Here is a 20,465-nt window from a genome sequence, read left to right on the forward strand (position 1 = left end):
GAGGTCAACATCCAAACACTAGTTAAGGAAATAATCACAGGGGTGAGTAAAGAGTTTGAAAGAAGTGTCATCAGAAATGCAGAAACAACCAATGAGACTCTGGAAGAAAACACTAATTATCTCAAGGTTATTAGAGAGCTGAAAGCTGAAATAGCTGAGCTAAGAACACAACTAGCTGAAAAAGCTAAAATAGTATCAGAATAGGGTAACAAAATAGATGAACTCCAGAAAACAGTAGAAGGGAGAGAGAATAGAATCAATGAGGCTGAAAACAGAATTGAAATGGAAAGGAATAAGGATAAAGAAAGGGTCCTGAAGGCTGCAAGAGAAAAACAAAGAGACACCTACAGAGGAAAACCCATCAGATTAGCAGCATACTTCTCCACACAAACACTACAGGCCAGAAGAGAATGGCAAGACATCTATTGGATGCTAAATGAGAAAGGCTTTCAACCAAAATTACTGTATCCTGCTAGATTGTCATTCAGACTAGATGGAGGCACAAAAACCTTCTCAGACAAGCAACAGTTGAAAGAATCAACTATCACCAAGCCTGCCCTGAAGGAATTTCTGAAAGGTTTCCTATAAACAGTCAGACCATCATAAATAGGCCATATATCAGAACACTCTAAAAATCTACAAGAATGGCATGACAATATCTTGTCATTGATATAAATAAATGTCAATGGCCTGAATTCATCTATTAAAAGGCACAGAGTAGAAATATGGATCAGAAAACACAACCCAACAAAATGCTGTCTACAGGAAACCCACCTAAATCAACAAGACAAACACAGACACGAAGTGAAAGGATGGAAAACTATCATACAAGCCAATCGCCCCCCCAAAAAGGGGCAGGAACAGCTATTCTCATATCTGACATGATAGACTTTAAAATCAATAAAATTAAAAAAGATAGGGATGGACACTACTTAATGCCCAGAGGATCAGTCAGTCAAGAGAACGTAACAATTATTAACATCTATTCACCCAATGAGAAGCCATTTAAATACATCAAACATCTACTGAAAGAACTACAGCAATATATTTATAGCAACACAGTCATAGTAGGGGACTTCAACACCCCACTCTCTCAACTTGACAGATCTTCCAGGCAGAAAAATCAATAAAGACATGAGGGAGCTAAATGAGAAGATAGATAAACTAGAACTATTAGAAATTTTCAGAGTCATTCGCCCCAAGAAACTGGAATACACATTCTACTCAAGTCTACATGGGTCATTCTCAAGGATAGACCATATGTTAGGCCACAAAGATAGCATCAGCAAATTCAAGAGCATTGACATCATCCCAAGCATCTTCTCAGACCACAGTGGAATTAAATGAACACTTAACAATCAACAAAAGATTAGTAATAGTCCCAAATGTGAAAGCTCAACAGTACACTACTTAAAAATTACTGGATCAAGGAAGAAATAAAGGAAGAAATCAAAATGTTTTGAGAGTTCAATGAAAATGAAGACACAGGTATCAAAATATTTAGGGCACACCTAAGGCAGTACTAAAAGGGAAGTTCATAGCCATACAAGCACACATTAGGAAACAAGAAAAAGCACAAATAAACAGCCTGATTGCACATCTTACAGACCCAGAAGAAGAAGAACAAAGGAACCCTAAACCAACAAGGAGGACAGAAATCACTCAAGTTAGGACAGAAATCAGTAACGTTGAAAATAAGAAAACCACACAAAAGATCAACAAAAGTAAATGGTGGTTCTTCGAATGAGTGAACAAAATTGACAAACCTTTAGCCAGACTCATAAAACAAATTATGAAATTGAAATAGTTATCAAAAGCCTTCCCAAAAATACAAGTCCTGGACCAGATGGTTTTACAAATTAATTGTCCAAAACCTTTAAAGAAGAACTAATATCTCTACTTTTAAAAGTCTTCCAGACTATGAAAGAAACAGGAATACTCCTTTCCAGCTTCTATGAAGCCACCATCACTTTGATACCAAAAGCAGAGAGGGACACAAACAAAAGAGAAAACTACAGACCAATGTCTCTGATGAATATAGATGCTAAAATATTGAACAATATTCTAGTGAACCAGATACAGTAGTATATTAAAAATATTGTCCATCATGACCAAGTGGGGTTTATCCCAGGCATGTAAGATTGGTTTAATATACATAAATCAATCAGTGTGATCCACCACATCAATAAAAGCAAGCCCAAAAACCACATGGTCATATCAATAGATGCAGAGAAAGCCTTTGAAAAACATCCCTTTATGATCAAAACAGTACAAAAAATAGGAATAGAAGGAAAGTACCTCAAGATAGTAAAGTCTATATATAGCACACCTCCAGCCAACATCATACTTAGTGCTGAAAAACTGGAAGTATTTCCCCTCAGATCAAGATTATTCAACATAGTGTTGGAAGTTCTTGCCAAAGCAATCAGGCAGGAGCAAGGAATTACAGGGATACAGATTGGAAGAGAAGAAGTCAAACTCTCCCTATTTGCAGAGGACATGATAGTATACATAGAAAAAACCCAAAGAATACAGCAATAAGTTTTTGGAAATTATCATGCATTACAGTAAGGTGTCATGCTACAAAGCTAATGTTCAAAAATCAGTGGCATTCCTCTATGCAAACACTGAGTTAGAGGAAGTTGAAATCCAGAAATCAGTTTCTTTTACTATAGCAACAAAACAATGAAATATCTAGGAATAAACCTAACCAAAGAAGTGAAAGACTTGTGTACTGAAAATTATGAGTCCCTACTCAAGGAAATTGAAAAAGACACAAAGAAGTGGAAAGATATCTGTCGGGAGCCATAATGACACTGCACATCATGCCCCTAAGATGGCTACGGCCACGTGGTGGCTAAACCAGTAAAGTGGTAAACATCTTTGCGGAAGTTGGACGATCCAACTTCACAGACTGCTTGCTGTACACGTGAACTGTTTTATGATTGGTAGAAGGCTGCATGATCTATGAATGCTGTATGCTTGCTTAATGCCCATTGGCTGACTATGTAACAGTGAAAGGTACTTAAGGTGGCCATAAGAAGGAAATAAAGGGAATTGAGGAAGAAGACTCTGGTGTCTGTGTCGTTGTTGTGGGCCGACAGCAACAGATATCCCATGTTCATTGAACATTGATGTGGGTTGGAAGAACTAACATCATCAAAATGAATATACTACCCAGAGCCATATACAAATTTAATGCTATCCTCATCAAGATCCCAAACACATTTTTTAGGAGAATAGAACAAATGTTACAAATGTTTATCTGGAACCAGAAAAGTCCTAGAATTGCCAAAACAATCTTGAGAAGAAAGAACAGGACCGGAGGTATCACAGTCCCAGATCTCAAATTGTATTATAGGGCCATTGTCATCAAAACTGCTTGGTACTGGAACATGGATAGACACACTGACCAGTGGAATAGAATTGAGAACCTGGAACTAAGCCCCCACATCTATGGACATCTAATCTTCGACAAAGGTGTCTAGAATGTTAAATGGAGAGTAGGGAATCTCTTCAATAAATGGTGTTGTAAAAAATGGTTTGAAACATGCAGAAGAATGAAACTGAACCACTATATTTCACCAAATACAAAATTAAATACCAAGTGGACCAAGGACTTGGTTGTTAGACCAGAAACTATAAGATACTTAGAGTAAAATATTGGCAGAACTCTTTTCCACATGAATTTTAAAGACATCTTTAATGAAATGAATTACAAAGAAGACTAAAGCAAGCATAAACCCATGGGACTACATAAATTAAAAAGCTTCTGCACAGCAAAAAAACCCCACTACCCTAACCAAGAGACCCCTCAAGGAATGGGAGAAGGTCTTTACATGCCATACATCTTACAAGAGGCTAATAACCAAAATATACAATGAACTTCTCAAATTCAGCAACAAGAAAACAAATAACCCCAATCAAAAATGGGGAGAGGGCATGGACAGAATATTCACCACAGAAGAGATCCAAAAGGCCGAGAAACAAATGAAAAAATGCTCCAAGTCTCTGATTGTCAGAGAAATGCAAATCAAGACAGCAATGAGATACCACCTCACACCTGTGAGAATATCCTACATCAGAAAAGGTAACAGCAGCAAATGCTGGAGAGGGTGTGGGTTCAAAAGAACCCTCCTGCACTGCTGGTGGGAATGTAAATTGGTTCAACCCCTGTGGAGAACAGTCTGGAGAATTTTCAGAAGGCTAGAAATGGACCTACCCTATGATCCTGCAATTCCTCTCCTGGGGATATATCCTAAGGAACCCAACACACCCATCCAAAAAGATCTGTGTACACATATGTTCTTAGCAGCACAATTTGTAATAGCCAAAACCTGGAAGCAATCCAGGTATCCAACAACAGATGAGTGGCTGAGCAAGTTGTGGTATCTATACACAATGAAATACTACTCAGCAATTACAAATGGTGACTTCGGGAGTCAGGCAGTAATGCAGCGGGTTAAATGCATGTGGCACAAAGCACAAGGACCAGCATAAGGATTCCGGTTCAAGCCCCTGACTCCCCACCTGCAGAGGAGTCACTTCACAGGTGGTGAAGCAGGTCTGCAGGTGTCTATCTTTCTCTCCCCCTCTCTGTATTCCCCTCCTCTCTCCATTTCTCTCTGTCTTATCTAACAACAACAACATCAATAACAATAGTAGTAACTACAACAACAATGAAGAACAACAATAGCAACAAAAGGGGAAAAATTTTAAAAAAATGGTGACTTCACCGTTTTCAGCCGATCTTGGATGGACCTTGAAAAATTCATGTTACGTGAAATAAATCAGAAACAGAAGGATGAATATGGGATGCTCTCACTCTTAGGCAGAAGCTGAAAAACAAGATCAGAAGAGAAAACACAAGTGGAACCTGAACTGGAGTTGGTGTATTGCACCAAAGTAATAGACTCTGGGGTGGGTTGGGGGGAGCAATACAGGTCCAATAATGATGACAGGGGAACTCATGGGGGTTGTATTGTTATATGGAAAACTGGGGAATGTTATGCATGTACAAACTATTGTATTTACTGTGGAATGTAAAACATTAATTCCCCAATAAAGAAATTAAAAAGAAAGATATAAAAAATTCTATAATCTGATTTATTGTGAGTAAGCTAGCATCACATAACTAAACTTAAAAATACGTTTAGGAGGCCAGGCAGTAATGCACCAGATTAAGTACACATAGTGTGAAATAAGCAATAAACAGAGCAAGAATCCTGGTTCTAGCCCCAGATCCCCACCTGCAGGGGGGATCGCTTCCCAGGCAGTGAAGCAGGTCTATAGGTGTATATCTCCTGCTCTGCCCCCCCTTTGTCTTCCCCTGCTCTCTCAATTTCTGTCTGTTTTATTCAAAAATAACAACAATGGAAAAAATGGCCAGCAGGAGTAGTGGATTCGTAGTGCAGGTACTGAGCCCCAGCTATTATCCTGGAGGCAAAAATAAATAAATAAATAAATAAATATAAGTTTAAACATTGATAAGAGAATCTAGGTTGGTGGTGAGAACAGTGGGCAGATATCCATCATAGAAAGAGGAGGAATTATACTCATTTGCCAACTAACTTATAAATTATGATTCCCCCAATAAAACATTTAAAATATATACATTTACAAAACAATGTGGATGCTCTTTCCATGTTACCAGCCCTGAAGTGATTATAACATTGTGCTGTCTGAAAAGTCATGATGCATTTTTGCATAGAAAAATATGCCCTTATTTTTCCAACAGCTCAATATATATGTTTTCCCCTTTTATCAACATAATTCACATATATAAGTATATTTACACACACACATATATATACATATATATGGTTAATATATGGATTACTTTAATTGGGTTGGGCTGTTGAATTTATTCAAGGAACTGGGGGTCGAACAAATAATTTTGTCATGTAGTAGAAAATTATTGTTCTGTTAAACTAGTAGTTTGTTTTGGCTAAATCCACAGAGTACTGGTATAGCTCCTAGAGCAGAATAAATGAGTCCAGGAGAATGTTTAGTGTACCTATTCAGACTCATATTTTTCCTAAAACACGAATGGTAGGAGTGAACTAAATCTGCACACTGTAGGATTACATAATGAAGAGATTTAACCATATGAATGGAATTTTTTTCATCTTTTTTTTTCATTTAGCTTTACTTCTGTAAACAAAATATTTTAGGTAATATTAAACATGACATGCAGGTAAAAAAAAGGTAGAGAGACAAGACCTTCTCTGGGCAGTGAGGAAAATTTGGTTATAGCCCAAAACTTTTTTTTTAAAAACAGATTTATGCCTCTTTTATATTTGAAGACAGACTTAGTATGAGGGCCAAATTAAGTTTGTTTTCTAAAAATAAAATCTAAATCTACTGAAATCAAATCTAACTAGAGTTTAAAGGGAAAATACCTAAATGGTGTGGTTTATTTTCCTTTGGCAGAGGGGATATGGAAACTTATCTAAAAGGCTGTTTTGAGTTGTGGTCTCCAAGACTGCTTAACCAAAACAACAACTCTCCCCTTTGAATGCTGTGTGTCTTAGAGGGGACACTTGCTTGTGTTTTGCCTCATGCTATAGAAAACTTTAGGGCATTTGATAATGAGAGAAATATGAGAACTAATTTGGTTTATGATGAGGACGTTTTTCGTCATTGTGTGTGAATTTTGAAATGAGATGCCAAAGATTCAGAAGAGGGTGCAGAGTATTACTTATCAGTAGATATACAGAACTAGCCTTGCTGCAGATCCTGTGACGTATGAGTCAGACTCCAAGAGGCAGAATGATGAAATGTGAGAGTATTGAAATAGAATCCAGAATCTTAGGTTTAAATCACAGTTTGCTATGTCTCTTGGGAAAGAAGTAGTCTAAGGGGCCTGGTGGTGATGTACCCGGTTGAGTGCACATGTTACAGTGTGCAAGGATCTCTATTCTCTATTCAAGTCCCTGGTCCCCACCTGCAAGGGGAAGGCTCCACAAGTGGTGAGCAGTGCTGCAGATGTCTTTCTTTCTCTCTCCCTTTCTGTCTCCCCCTTCTCTCTTGATTTATCTTTGTGTCTACCTAATAATTAATAAAGAACTTAAAAAAAAGAATTTTTTCTGCTCAGGTTTCTTCACAATGTTGTATTGGTTACAAAAAGACAGTGACTGCATTATAAGATTTCTTTATTTCTAGAGATCATACGTTTCCCTTAGATGAAGAAATATTTATCACCAGGAGTCTTAGAACAAGGACCTAATTTCAGCTTACTTATTAGCCTGCTGCACAGACTCACCGATAGACCTCTGTTATTACAAAAATAAGTTAAAACTCAAGTTCTGGTCAAGGCTCTTACAGTCAAGGAATTCATTCATGTTGCCAAAATTGGTCTTCAAGCCATTACAGAGCAATAAGACAGAATTAAATTGATTTCCAAAATTCATATAACTAGGAGGTATCAAACTTGGGTCCAAAGAGACTCTACTGACTTAGAATTTTAGGAGTACTTTAGGGTTGGCTTTTCACTTTTGTTTTTGTTTAAATGGGACCCAAACTATGTTAATATTAAAGATACAGAATTTTTTTTCCAGCAAAAATTCTTTACTGTACACTTTCATGAAATGTTTATTTGGGCTAAATTAAGCTTTTCTATAAATGGGTATACTCTACAAAACCTAAGAAATTATTTTTCCCTTTAAAAAGGGATCTATGTAGCTTACCTTTGAGAAACTCTTTATCAGTTAACATTCATTGTGTAAAAGGCATTTTGAAACTGACTAAAATCCAACAGGCATTTATTCATTTAAAAATGTTTCGAGTTGGAAATGTGGGCTGAGATCTGCTGGAATTTTTTTCTAGTCTTGCTTGGCCCCCTCATAAGCATATTTGGTCAGCTGGGTCTACTAGAATGGGTTGTGGTAGGATCTCACAATCTAGCACTTGAAGTAAGAAGCTTTTCATGAGGTAGCAAATTTCATAGCCATTGAGTCCAAACTTGCAAGGTCTCTTGATACCTAGGCTTAGAAGTCCAAACTGTCCCTTCTTTTAAGTTATTTATTTGTTTGATAGAGTCAGAGAAATTGAGAGGGAAGATGGAGGTTGGGGGAGGGGAGGAGAGAAAGAGACAACACCTGTAGCACTTGTTTCACTACTTGCGAAGCTTCTCCATGTAGGTAGGGAGTAGGGGATTGAACCCAGGTCCTTGTGCATTGTAACATGCTGTTCAACCACACAGTCCCTCCTCCTCTTACATTCTACTGGTGAAAGTAAGTCACAAATCTACTTTAGACCCAATGATAAGAAAAAAAACAAAAATCACTTCTTATAATATCAGAGGCTCATTGAACTCAGGGTATTGGTGGTTCTAGGAATACAACCTAGGACTTCTTGCATGCAAATCCTGTGAACTATTACTGAGCTATCTTCCCGACTTGGAAGTAGATTCTTCTGTTCCATTTTACCCTTATGATAGCAGGAAAAGAAATGTTTCCTGTAAGAATTTCTTTTTTTTTTCTTTTTTCTTTTTTTTAACCAGAGCACTGATCAGCTCTGGCTTATGGTGGTGTGGGGGACTGAACCTGGGACTTTGGAGCCTCAGCCATGAGAGTGTTTGCATAACCATTATGCTATCTACCCTCCACCCATGTTTCCTGTAAGAAAGATAGAGGAGGAAGTAACTGTGGCCAGTTATTTATTTTTTATTTTTGGCAATGTCAGTAATTGGTTAAACACATAAATACGAGTGATTTTCTGTGTGCTGAATGAGTCCAGCTCTCTACCCCTGTTGCCTCACCACAGGCCTGCATGGTGAAGTGTGATGAGAAGGAACAAAATTCAGAGAATTTGTGCTCAGTGGCTTGAATTCTACTTTCTTTGTCTTTAAGTAAAGTGACCCAATTGCTTTGGTTTGAAACATTAGAAGAATTTCATGACTAAAATTTCAAAATCCAGGGAAGGATGGTAGAATGGTGAATGCTTCCTATGAGTGGACATTTTCAGGATGGGAACATACTGAGCAAGTGTGACTTGAACAAGAATGAAAAAGAGGAGATTCTTTCTTTCTTTCTTTCTTTCTTTCTTTCTTTCTTTCTTTCTTTCTTTCTTTCTTTCTTTCTATTTATTTAAGAAAGGAGACATTAACAAAACTGTAGGATAGGAGGGGTACAACTCCACACAATTCCCACCACCTGATCTCCATATCGCATCCCCTCCCCTGATAGCCTTCCCATTCTCTATCCCTCTGGGAGTATGGACCCAGGGTCGTTGTGGGTTGCAGAAGGTGGAAGGTCTGGTTTCTGTAATTGCTTCCCCGCTGAACATGGGCGTTGACTGGTCGATCTATACTCCCAGTCTTCCTCTCTCTTTCCCTGGTAGGGTGGATCTCTGGGGAAGCAGAGCTCCAGGATATATTGGTGGGGTCGTCAGTCCAGGGAAGTCTGGTCGGCATCATGCTGGCATCCAGAACCAGGTGGCTAAAAAGAGAGTTAACATACGAAGTCAAACAAATTGTTGAACAATCATGGACCTAAAGGCTGGAATAGTGCAGATGAAGTGTTGGGGGGCACTCTCTGCAGACTCTTGTGTACTTCTGCTTTCAGGTATATATTTTTCTCTGGTTTATGGATACATGTGAACATATGCTCTATCTTAGGGGACCTGGTCTATATCTAGGTCTGGGGACTTTATTGGGGAGTTGAACACCTGGAAGGGAATTAGAGAATACTATGAAAGGAAAGGTCTCATCCGAGTGATGAAGATGAAGGGTTGTCATTCCACACCTGAAGTCTCGACACAGTCTGAAGTGAAGCATGCTGGGGTGGCACTCGTTGTGTTGATTAGGTTGCGATCGGAGGATGCAATATTATTTGATATGAATTGAGAGAAGCATGCAGGATAGTGGGCCACACCCTAAGGTTCCAGGACTGGGGGAAATATAGGCTCTATAGTGGAAATGTGAGGTTCCTGCTGTCTTAGGGTTCAAGAAGACAATGGATAGTTATTGTTATCATCACATTATTTGGTAATTGGGCTAACTTTGAAAAGTCCCTTTGTTAAAGGCTTGCTGTCTAATACAAAGCATCTTGTATATAGCGGTGCCACTGGTTGCTTCTGTTCTCCCTGGTCTAGGCTTTTTTTAAAAATTTTTTTTTAATTTAAAAAAAGATTAATTAACAAAACCATAGGGTAGGAGGGGCACAACTCCACACAATTCCCACCACCCAATCTCCATAACCCACCCCCTCCCCTGATAGCTTTCCCATTCTCTATCCCTCTGGGAGCATGGACCCAGGGTTATTGAGGGTTGCAGAAGGTAGAAGGTCTGGCTTCTGTAATTGCTTCCCCGCTGAACATGGGCTTTGACTGGTCGGTCCATACTCCCAGTCTGCCTCTCTCTTTCCCTAGTAGGGTGTGTCTCTGGGGAAGCTGAGCTCCAGGACACATTGGTGGCGTCTTCAATCCAGGGAAGCCTGGCCGGCATCCTGATGGCATCTGGAACCTGGTGATTGAAAAGAGAGTTAACATACGAAGCCAAACAAATTGTTGAGCAATCATGGACCCAAAGCGTGGAATAGTGGAGAGGAAGTGTTAGGGAGGTACTCACTGCAAACTCTAGTGTACTTCTGCTTTCAGGTATATATTTTGCAGTAGTTTATGGATACGTGTGAACATAAGCTCTCTCTCACAGAAACTGGTGTATATCTAGGTTTTGGGACATTGTTAGAAAGTGAACCACCTGAGATGAAATTAGAGTGTACTATAAAAGGAAAGGTCTCACCCGAGTAATGAAGCTGAAGGGTTGTCATTCCACACGTGAAATCTCTGGACACAGTCTGAGGTGAAGCATGTTGAGGTGGCAATCGTTGTGTTGGTTAGGTTGTGATCGGCGGATGCAATATTATTTGGTATGGATTGGGAGAGACATATGAGAAAGTGGGCCCTACCAAGGGTTCCAGGACTGGGGGAAGTAGGGGCTCTATAGTGGAGATGTGAGGTTCCTGCTGTCTTAGGGTTCCAAAAGACAATCGATAGTTAATGTTATCATCACATTATTTGGTAATTGGGTTAACTTTGAAAATTCCTTTTGTTATGGTTTGCTGTACAGTATCCATTATCTTGTATATAGCTGTGCTATTGGATGCTTCTAATCTACTTGGTCTAGGCTTTTGAGAGAGTTCACATATCAAATACGCAGCCTATATATTAAAAAGATTCAGTTTGTGTTTTGAAAAACTTTGAGACATACAATTGATTTTCCCCCTCTCATTAATTAACTACTGATTTATATGTCTACATTTTGCTAGGAGTGTACATAAACATCATTCCCACCACCAAAAGACTGTGACCTATGCCTCCCACCTACTTCCACTGCCCACTGGCCCAGGAAGCTACATGTCTACCCCTCACCACAGGGTTTTTACTTTGGTGCCCTACGTACAGTTTTATAAGGTCCTGCTTTTAGTTTCCCTTTCAGATCTTCTTTCTCAACTTCTGTTGATGAGTGGGATCATCCCATACTCACCTTTATCTTTCTGACTTAGCTCACTTAACATAATTCCTTCTAGCTCTGTCCAAGATGGGTCAGAGAAGGTGGGTTCATTGTTCTTGATAGTTGCATAGTATTCCATTGTGTATATATACCACAGCTTTCTCAGCTACTCATCTGTTGTTGGGCATCTGGATTGCTTCCAGGTTTTAGCTATTATGAATTGTGCTGCTATGAACATAGGAGTACACACCTCTTTTTGGTTGGGTGTTATGGAGTCCTTGGGGTATAACCCCAGGAGAGGAATTACTGGATCATATGGAAGGTCTGTGTCTAGCCTTCTGAGAGTTTTCCAGACTGCTCTCCACAGAGGCTGTACCAATTTACATTCCCACCAGCAATGTAAACGGGTTCCTCTGTCCCCACATCCTCTCCAGCATTTGTTGCTGCTGTCCTTTTTGATGTATGCCATTCTTACAGGAGTGAGGTGGTATCTTAGTGTTGTCTTAATTTGCATTTCTCTGACAATCAGTGACCTAGAGCAGTTTTTCATATGTTTGTTAGCCTTTTGGATCTCCTCTGAGGTGAATGTTTTGTTCATATCCTCTGCCCATTTTTGGATGGGGTCATTTGCTTTTTTGGTGCTAAGTTTGCTGAGCTCTTTATATATTTTGGTGATTAGTTTCTTTTCTGATGTATGGCATGTGAAGATGTTCTCCCATTCTGTGAGGGGTCTCTCTGTTTAATAGTTTCTTTGGCTGTGCAGAAGCTTTTCAATTTGATGTAGTCCCATTGGTTTGTTTCTGCTTTAGTCTTCCTTGCAATTGGGTTTGATTCATCAAAGATGTCCTTGAGGTGTAGGTGGGTGGTCTAGGCTTTTGAGAGAGTCAACATATCAAAGACTCAGCCTATGTATTAAAAAGACTCAGTTTGTGTTTAAAAAAATTCTAGACATATGATCAATTTTTTTCCCTCTCATATTTATAGGAGTTTCTTTCTTAACCCAGTCCCTATGGGATTCTGCTCGTATCTCTAGAGGATTCTTTTCTGATTTTTATATGTCCTTTCTGTCCCTAAAGTACACCATGAACTCAAAAAGTATTTGAGAGATCAGTGAATAGGCAGGTGAATGAGCAAACAGTATATTGACATCCTACCACCACCTCCCAATCTGGAGTTAAACCTGTAATTAGTTATCTAAAAACCACTAAGGCAAAAACAAAACAAAACAAAAACCTGAAATGAATGGGTCTCTTAGATGCACAGCAACTGAAAAGAGGAAACATAACAGAGTTATAAAATAGTGGATTTGCTTGCTTTATTTATGTAATATGCTCTCGTCAGAACATACTCTAATTTATGTAATGCACTCTAATTATATTGAGTAACATGCATCCTGTAAAACAGCTATAGAAAGAGTGGAGGGCAGATAGAAAAGCTCAGCAAAAGATAGAACATCCTGTCCATACCACACTAATCTGGGCTTCATTTTATAACCCAGGATTCATATTTTAAGTATCCTTATTAGTTTACTTTTAGGCCAGTCTGGGCATTGGAAATAACCTAATAACAGACTTGATTTGTGTGACTTTGAAAATGTGTAGTGAACCTAAGCTAGCTAATATTTTTCTTTGGTTCTGATTTCAAATGGGGAAATACGCTTAATTATAGCTTGCATCATCGTTTGGAAATTGTAGCATTTATATGTTGATGTAACTTGCCTGACTGTAAAAGGAGGACTATGTATAGGTGAAGGGACATATGTAAATGGATCCAAAGCATGTTTGGCAAGGCAGAGAAGTCAAAAGGAAAAGGGGAAAATCATACTACCTGCCAAACATTTAGGGGCTGCATGCCAAATGTTGCTTTCACTTCCTCCAAATCTGTAGCTGGGCTTGGTCTTCAGTCCTTTACAAAAAACTCTAAGTTTAACCTCTAAAAATTTAAGAGAGAAGTGGGAAAGCTGCTGAGTGATTGCAGCACAGTTATTTCTTTTTTTAAAAAAAAAGGCCACCTGAATATGTGATAGCTTCTTCAGCTTTTTTTTAAAAAATGAGAATTAGATTTAATTTGTATTTCAATATTTAGAAATAAATGTGGGTGATTTCTACAGATTTCAGCCTACTTATAATCTCTAGTGCTAATAAAAGCCCCTCATCAACTATCATTGGTTATATTTGTTTAAACACACACAAAAAAGGAAAAAAAATTTTCATGGTGATCTCCTTAATACATGTCCAGATATAGACTTTGTTGAACAGAGAAACAAGACTAAGATTTTCATTACTAGCTGAGTTATTTTTATACACCACTATTCCACCATAAACTGGGTGTGAATTTTTTTTTTTTTTGCCTTCAGGTTTATCACTGGGTGATTCATAGTGCACTCTGAATCCACTGCTCCTGTGGCATTTTTTAGATTTTTTTTTTGATAGGACAAAGAGAAATCAAGAGAGAAGGGAAGACAAAGAAGGGGAGAGAAAGATAGACACCTACAGACCTGCTTCACTGCTTGTGAGGTGATCCCCCTGCAGGTGGGGAGCCAGGGGCTCAAACCAGGATCCTTGCATGGGTCCTTGTGCTTCGTACTATGTGTGCTTAACTTGGTACGCCCCATCGATTTTCAGTGGACAAATAATGTGCAGATTGCTTTATATGAACAGGCGACTGCATTTGATTTTATGCATTGCATTCATTATATCTATAAATGATATGCATTATTTTATATTATGACTATTCAATTTTTATCATTATCTTTAAATTAGAGTACCAAGGGCAGAAGTAACATTTTAAACTTTGACGGTAAAATAAACACTCAATTCCAAATTTAGCTAGTTTTTTAGTTGCTAACATTTGCATCTTTTTCTTTTCCATGAGAATATATTTATTGCTAATCCCAAACTTGTTTAATTCTTTTACTCTAAACCTTAGTTGATGATCAGTGGTCTGTGGAGATTCAACTGGGTAACAATTTATCTTGCATACTGTTACACTGCTGACCTCTTATCTCCATAGATCGATGCTCTGCCGGAAATTGTGGAAGCTGTGGAAGGGAAGGTGGAAGTCTTCCTGGATGGTGGCGTGCGGAAAGGCACTGATGTTCTAAAAGCTCTGGCTCTGGGAGCCAAGGCTGTATTTGTGGGGAGACCGGTCATTTGGGGCTTGGCTGCTCAGGTAGTGGAAAAATAAATAGACATGATGCAGAATGATTGGATAGTGAAATAGATACATAGAACAAATCAGACTGACTAAAAAGAATATGTTTTACTTGCTTAGGGAGAGAAAGGTGTCCGTGATGTCCTTGAGATACTAAAGGAAGAATTCCGGCTGGCTATGGCTCTCAGTGGTAAGATTTGTCATTCTTATTTACAACTTTTTTTTTCTTCTAGTGGTCTTTTAATTATTTTATTAGTAGGACAGAGAAAAAATGAGAGGGAAGGGGGATATAGTGAGGAAAAAGAGAGACACCTGTAGCTTCCCCACTCATGAAGCTTTACCCTTGTAGGTGAGGTCTAGGGATTTAAACCCAGCTCCTTTTGCACTCAACCAAGTGTGCCACCACCAACCCTTCTACTACTGGTCTTTAAGAGAGGTTCTTTGGTAGAAAGAAATTAATTTTAAGGGAATAGGATAGCATATAATTGGGATATAATTAAATATGAAGTTGGCTTCATATTTAGAACTCTAGAACAGAGGTTCTCTGAGAATTCTCTATTGTGTTTTGAATTTAGTATTCACTTAATTTGTAATTTGGAGAGTCTTTTAGCAGAGTTTTGCCATGAGTACCTTAGGGATAAAATCTAAATGATGTTCTTACTCATCTCAGAACACATTAACATATAAATCAAACTGACTAGGGTCAGGGTGGTGGTGCAATCAGTTGAGCACACATTACCATGTGCGAGGACCTGGGTTTGAGCCCCAACTCCCCAAAGCTTCACAAGCAGTAAAGTAGTGCTGTTCATGTCTCTCTATCTCTCTTCCCCTCTTCCTCTTCCCTTCTCAACTTCTCTCAGTCCTATCAAGTGAAACAAAAGGAAAAATAATAAAAAAAAAAAAAAGGAAAACAGAAATAGCCACTGGAAGTAGTGGACTTGTGGTGCAGGCTTGACAAAGCCTCAGTAATAACCTGGTAACAAAAAAAAAAAAATGAAATTGAGTAGTCAGTTCCTCCACTTGGCTGTTTAACTTGCATCTTAGTTATGCTTGTCCAAAAGTAAACTGCTCTTTCCCATTTAGCTTCATCCACCTGTAGATTTTTCAGCTTCAATTGATGTTCATACTGTTATTTTAATTACTTAGATAAAAAAAATCCCAAGACATTCTCCCTACCCTTTATTGGACAGGACAGATAAACCACTCGTGAATTGACCCCCCCCCCACAAGTGGGGAGCCAGGGGGCTTGAACCAGGATTCTTGCTCTGGTCCTTGCACTTTGTACTATTTTCGTTAATTAGCCCGGTCCACCACACGGCCTTCTCCTGAGATATTCCTGACTCCTCTTTCCCTCCATGCCCTAATTTCCACTGGGACTCTATTTTCAAAATACAGTCAGAATTCAACCTTACTCATCACGATGACTGTCACCACTCTGTGATAATCATCATTTTCCTATGTAGTTTTTCTTTTGATATCTCTCATTTCTTGAAAACTGTGACCTTTTTGTTTAGTCTTGTGGGCTTCCCCTTCCTTTTCATTCTGATCACCCTGAATGATAATTTTCAACATCAACTTCAATGATGTCACTCTTCTGTTCAGAACCCTCTGACAGATCTTGGTACATTCAACAGAAAATACCAAAGGCCTTACAATAGTCTCCAAGATGTTCTGTGGCTTGATATTTGTCATTACCCTGATGTGTCACAATTTCTTATCCTTCCCATGCCGCATTTTTTTCCTTGTTATTCTTTGACCATGTCAGACATTATTATTATTGTTATCATCATCATCATTATTATTGCTATTTTCATTTTTTAGGGCTGGGGATACATCACACTGGGCTGACATTTTCAGGTAGAAGGAGAAATACAGGGACAGAGAGGGAGTGAAATAAAGACATAATAATATTAAAGCTTTGCCCAGTGTGGGTAGATGCTAGACTTGAACCTGGCCATGTACATGGCAAAGCAGATACCTTGCCAGGTGAATTACATCACTGGACCATGCCACTATTTCATTGACTATTCTTTGTGTCTGGATGCTTTCCCCCTAGATACTACATGACTGACTTTCTTATACCCTTCACTTTACCACTTACATCATACCATCTCAAGGAGTCAATTAATTTAAAATGTAATATGTTCTCAGCCAACCCACTCACCATCCTGTTTTTATCCTATTATTATCTTCTCTATATCACCCATAACTTTCCATAAGTCATCTATCACATAATCTTCTTTTAAAATTACATGTACTTTATAAATAAATAAAAAAGAAAAAATTACATGTACCGTATATTATCTGTTTCCTTTCTAGAATGTAAGAAGCACAAGGTAGAGATCTCCACTGTCTTCACTACATCAATCTCTGTGTTTGGCATATAAACAATAAAATTTTGCTTCTCTTATTTGCTAAATAAACAAATAAAAAAAGATGGCCAGGCAGTGGTGGATCCAGTAGAGAACACATGTTACAATGCACATGGACACAGGTTCATATCCTTGGTTCCCAGATGCAAAGGTGAAGTTTCATGAGGTGTGAGAAAGTGCTGAAGATGTCTCTTTCTTTTCCTTTCTTCTCCTTCCTTCTCTTTTTCTCTCTGTCTCTATCCCAATCAATAAATAAATGATTACAAAAACAAATAAAAAGTTTCTGTAACACTGTAACTAGTGACTGCTTGAATTTGACTCAGAATGGACCTTGAGATACAAAGAATGGTCTTGTGTCACTTATCAACTCCCCCACTTTGAAGGTAATGAGGATTTCCTCTTCTGTGATCTATATCACCCAAATTGTCCCATAGAGAGAATTCCTGAAATCATTCACGGCTGTGCTGAGCCTAGGTAGACATGGTGTCACTGAGAATGCCATTCTGTGAATCCTCACTATACATTTTAATTTGCTGCAGACATATCCTAAAAAAGAGCTTTCAGGCACTGACTCTCTATTAAATGTGGCAGAAAGAATATACTCTTTGTGTTAATAAAAATATGTGCCAGTCATTTTGTGTTAAGGACTGTTTAGGTAATAAAAATGGTCTCATGCCACATAAGATTTGGCAAGCCTACCTTGAATCATAAACCTTACATTTGTCAAGTTTTACATTCCTTGGGAAAACGATTACCTGCCTGATTATTATTGCATTCATTTCATATTAAATGTTTGCCTTATTTTTTTTCAGGGTGCCAGAATGTAAAAGTCATTGACAAGACATTGGTGAGGAAAAATCCTTTGGCTGTTTCCAAGATCTGACAGTGCACAATATTTTCCCATCTGTATTATTTTTTTTCAGTATGTATTACTTGACAAAGAGACACTGTGCAGAGAGTGACCACAGTCTGTAATTCCCTACTTTGATACAAAGGGTGTCGTTCTTCTCCAACAAAATAGCAATCCCTTTTAGTTCATTGCTTTTGACTTTTCAATGGGTGTCCTAGGAACCTTTTAGAAAGAAATGGACTTGCATCCTGGAAATATATTAACTGTTAAAAAGAAAACATTGAAAATGTGTTTAGAAAACGTCATCCCCTGGCAGGCTGACGTGCTGAAAAACAAAAGCTATCCTTTGCTAAAATTGAAGGTAGCTCATGTTGAGGTATAAAGATAATGATCTCACTGTTTATTAGCTTGCATTGTGTTTAGATGTCCTTCAAACAGTGTGCTCAAATTGTAAACTCAGGTTCAAAAGTTTGTACATGTCTGGAGAAACAGACTAGCATTTTCAACAGTGAATAGGTAGCACTTGACAGAATTTGGTTGAGGTGGTGGCAACTTGTTATTTTATTTTTTTTGGACACTGAAAGAAATAAAGCTTTTGAAAATAATTTATCTGGATTTCTTATAAAAATTACAAAATTTAACCCTTTTATTCTCTGGACATGAATCACTTCCCTGTTCTTCCTGTGCATATTAATTCTCTTAAACCTCTTTTATTTTCTTCCCCTATGTATAGTCACTTTTTAGGACCAGCTACATAATTTGACACCATTGTTCAAAAAGCAATCTATACTCCCACACAAAGAGAAGTGGACCCTTCTCTTCTTATAGTTTTCCTCCCAACAACTTTTTGTATCTCTTAATTGCTATATCACATCATTGCATTGGGCATGGGGATACTCTAAGACATATGCACACCTTCACAGGTATCTGAGACATCACTATGTGGTTACTCCTACTCTTTTGTGTTTGTGCCCAGGGCCCTTGGGTGGGAGTAGCGCTGCCATACTGGTCAGGTGGGTAACTTAGAAGCCAAGGTTTTATTTGGGGAATGGGGGCTAGAGATGGGGGGGATGATGACTAGAGGTGGGACAATTCTCAACTCTAAGTTCCTAGAACATGTTTCATTTCCTTGATGGCATTTACTTCCAAAACATGAATTCAAAGATTTAATTAATGAGAATTTCAAATCAGCAACATAGAACTTTAAATTCAACTGTGATGAGCTGGGGGAGATAGCATAATAGTTACTAAGCAGATTTTCATGTCTGAGGCGCTGAGGTTCCAGGTTTGATCCTCAACACCAATATAAACCAGAGGTGAGCAGTACTCTGATTCAAAAATAAATAAATAGATTGATAATAGTAAGTAGACAAATAAATGTCAAAAAAAAAATTCACGTGTGAGGTCTTCCTCTAATGTGTTTGCATGTAGTTACCTGTCAACAAAGTCCTGGCATGTGACTTTTAGGTTTATTCCCAAAGCAGATATCTGTGTATAGTAGCCAAAGTGATTTTGGAGTAGATTATTTATGTCATCACTGGGGCTTCACTGCTCCAGGCTGACAAATAGAAACAGAGAGACAGAAAGAAGGGAAAGACACCACAGTACTGAAATTTCATGTGGTGTAGTGAGGTCTGGACTCTAACCTGGTTCACATACATGGCAAAACAGATGTACTGTCTAGGTGAGCTATTTTGTCAGCTGAAATAGATTTTTTATTTTTTATCTTCCTCTTGGTTGTTCAACTACTGTAAAGTATTGGATGAAACAACTGAATCACGGCCTGAAAATGTAATTGCTATACTTCATTATTTGCAGTATTTCTCTCTTCTTCACTGTGTGACTCTTTTTCTCCCTTTCCTTCCTCTCTCCCTTTAAATGCTAGAACATTCCTTAATCCTCAGATGAATAAAAACATGATTCTCCCTGAAATTTTGTCTAAGTCAAATTTAAAGAAATCAGTCTTGTAGAAAGGGACAGTTTCCTTTAATCTTATTCTCCTGAAATAAAGAAGGAATGCTACTGAATATCATGTAACTGCCTTATGCTTGTTTAATTGATATGAATTAATTAGTAGGTATATCATCAGCAAGGCTTTCATTTCTTTTTTTTAAAAAGATTTATTTATTTACTTATTCCCTTTTGTTGCCCCTGTTGTTTTATTGTTGTAGTTATTATTGTTGTCATTGTTGGATAGGACAGACAGAAATGGAGAGGGGAGGGGAAGACAGAGAGGGGGAGAGAAAGAGACATCTACAAACCTGCTTCACCGCTTGTGAAGCGACTCCCCTGCAGGTGGGGAGCTGGGGGCTTGAACCAGGATCCTTACACCGGTCCTTGTGCTTTGTGCCACCTGTGCTTAACCCGTTGCGCCACCGCCCAACTCTCAAGGCTTTCATTTCTTAAAGGGATTCAAAATGCTTTTGTTTTTAATAAAGAACTTCAACTTGGTCATATCACAGAATGTGCTTAAATTATGATAAGTCTTGATAACTCCTCTAGCAAGTGGAGATCCACACACAATATCAAAGTAAGACTTATTCAAGTTACATATATAGAGATTAGTGCTCTTAATGTGTGAATTTCTAAATGCTTTCATTTATTAATTTAAAATTTATTTTAATGAAAGGGAAAG

At 38.3% G+C, this 20,465-nt stretch overlaps 1 protein-coding gene across 2 annotated transcripts in view; it reads left to right on the forward strand.

Moving 5' to 3' along the window:
* HAO1 (hydroxyacid oxidase 1) overlaps positions 1 to 18,432 on the forward strand; it is a 68,694-nt gene extending 50,262 nt beyond the window's left edge. Inside the window, exons 6-8 of one of the 2 annotated variants that reach the window (XM_007539574.3) lie at positions 14,468 to 14,626; positions 14,729 to 14,798; positions 17,793 to 18,432. In XM_007539574.3, the coding sequence (XP_007539636.1) occupies positions 14,468 to 14,626; positions 14,729 to 14,798; positions 17,793 to 17,863 (300 nt within the window). In that variant the 3' untranslated portion in view covers positions 17,864 to 18,432. The remainder of the gene's footprint in view (positions 1 to 14,467; positions 14,627 to 14,728; positions 14,799 to 17,792) is intronic. The other variant, XM_060186586.1, reaches the window with a different exon arrangement.
* The last annotated feature ends 2,033 nt before the right edge of the window (positions 18,433 to 20,465 follow it).

The sequence above is a fragment of the Erinaceus europaeus genome, chromosome 1, assembly GCF_950295315.1.
Source record: "Erinaceus europaeus chromosome 1, mEriEur2.1, whole genome shotgun sequence".
NCBI classification, from domain to species: Eukaryota; Metazoa; Chordata; class Mammalia; order Eulipotyphla; family Erinaceidae; genus Erinaceus; species Erinaceus europaeus.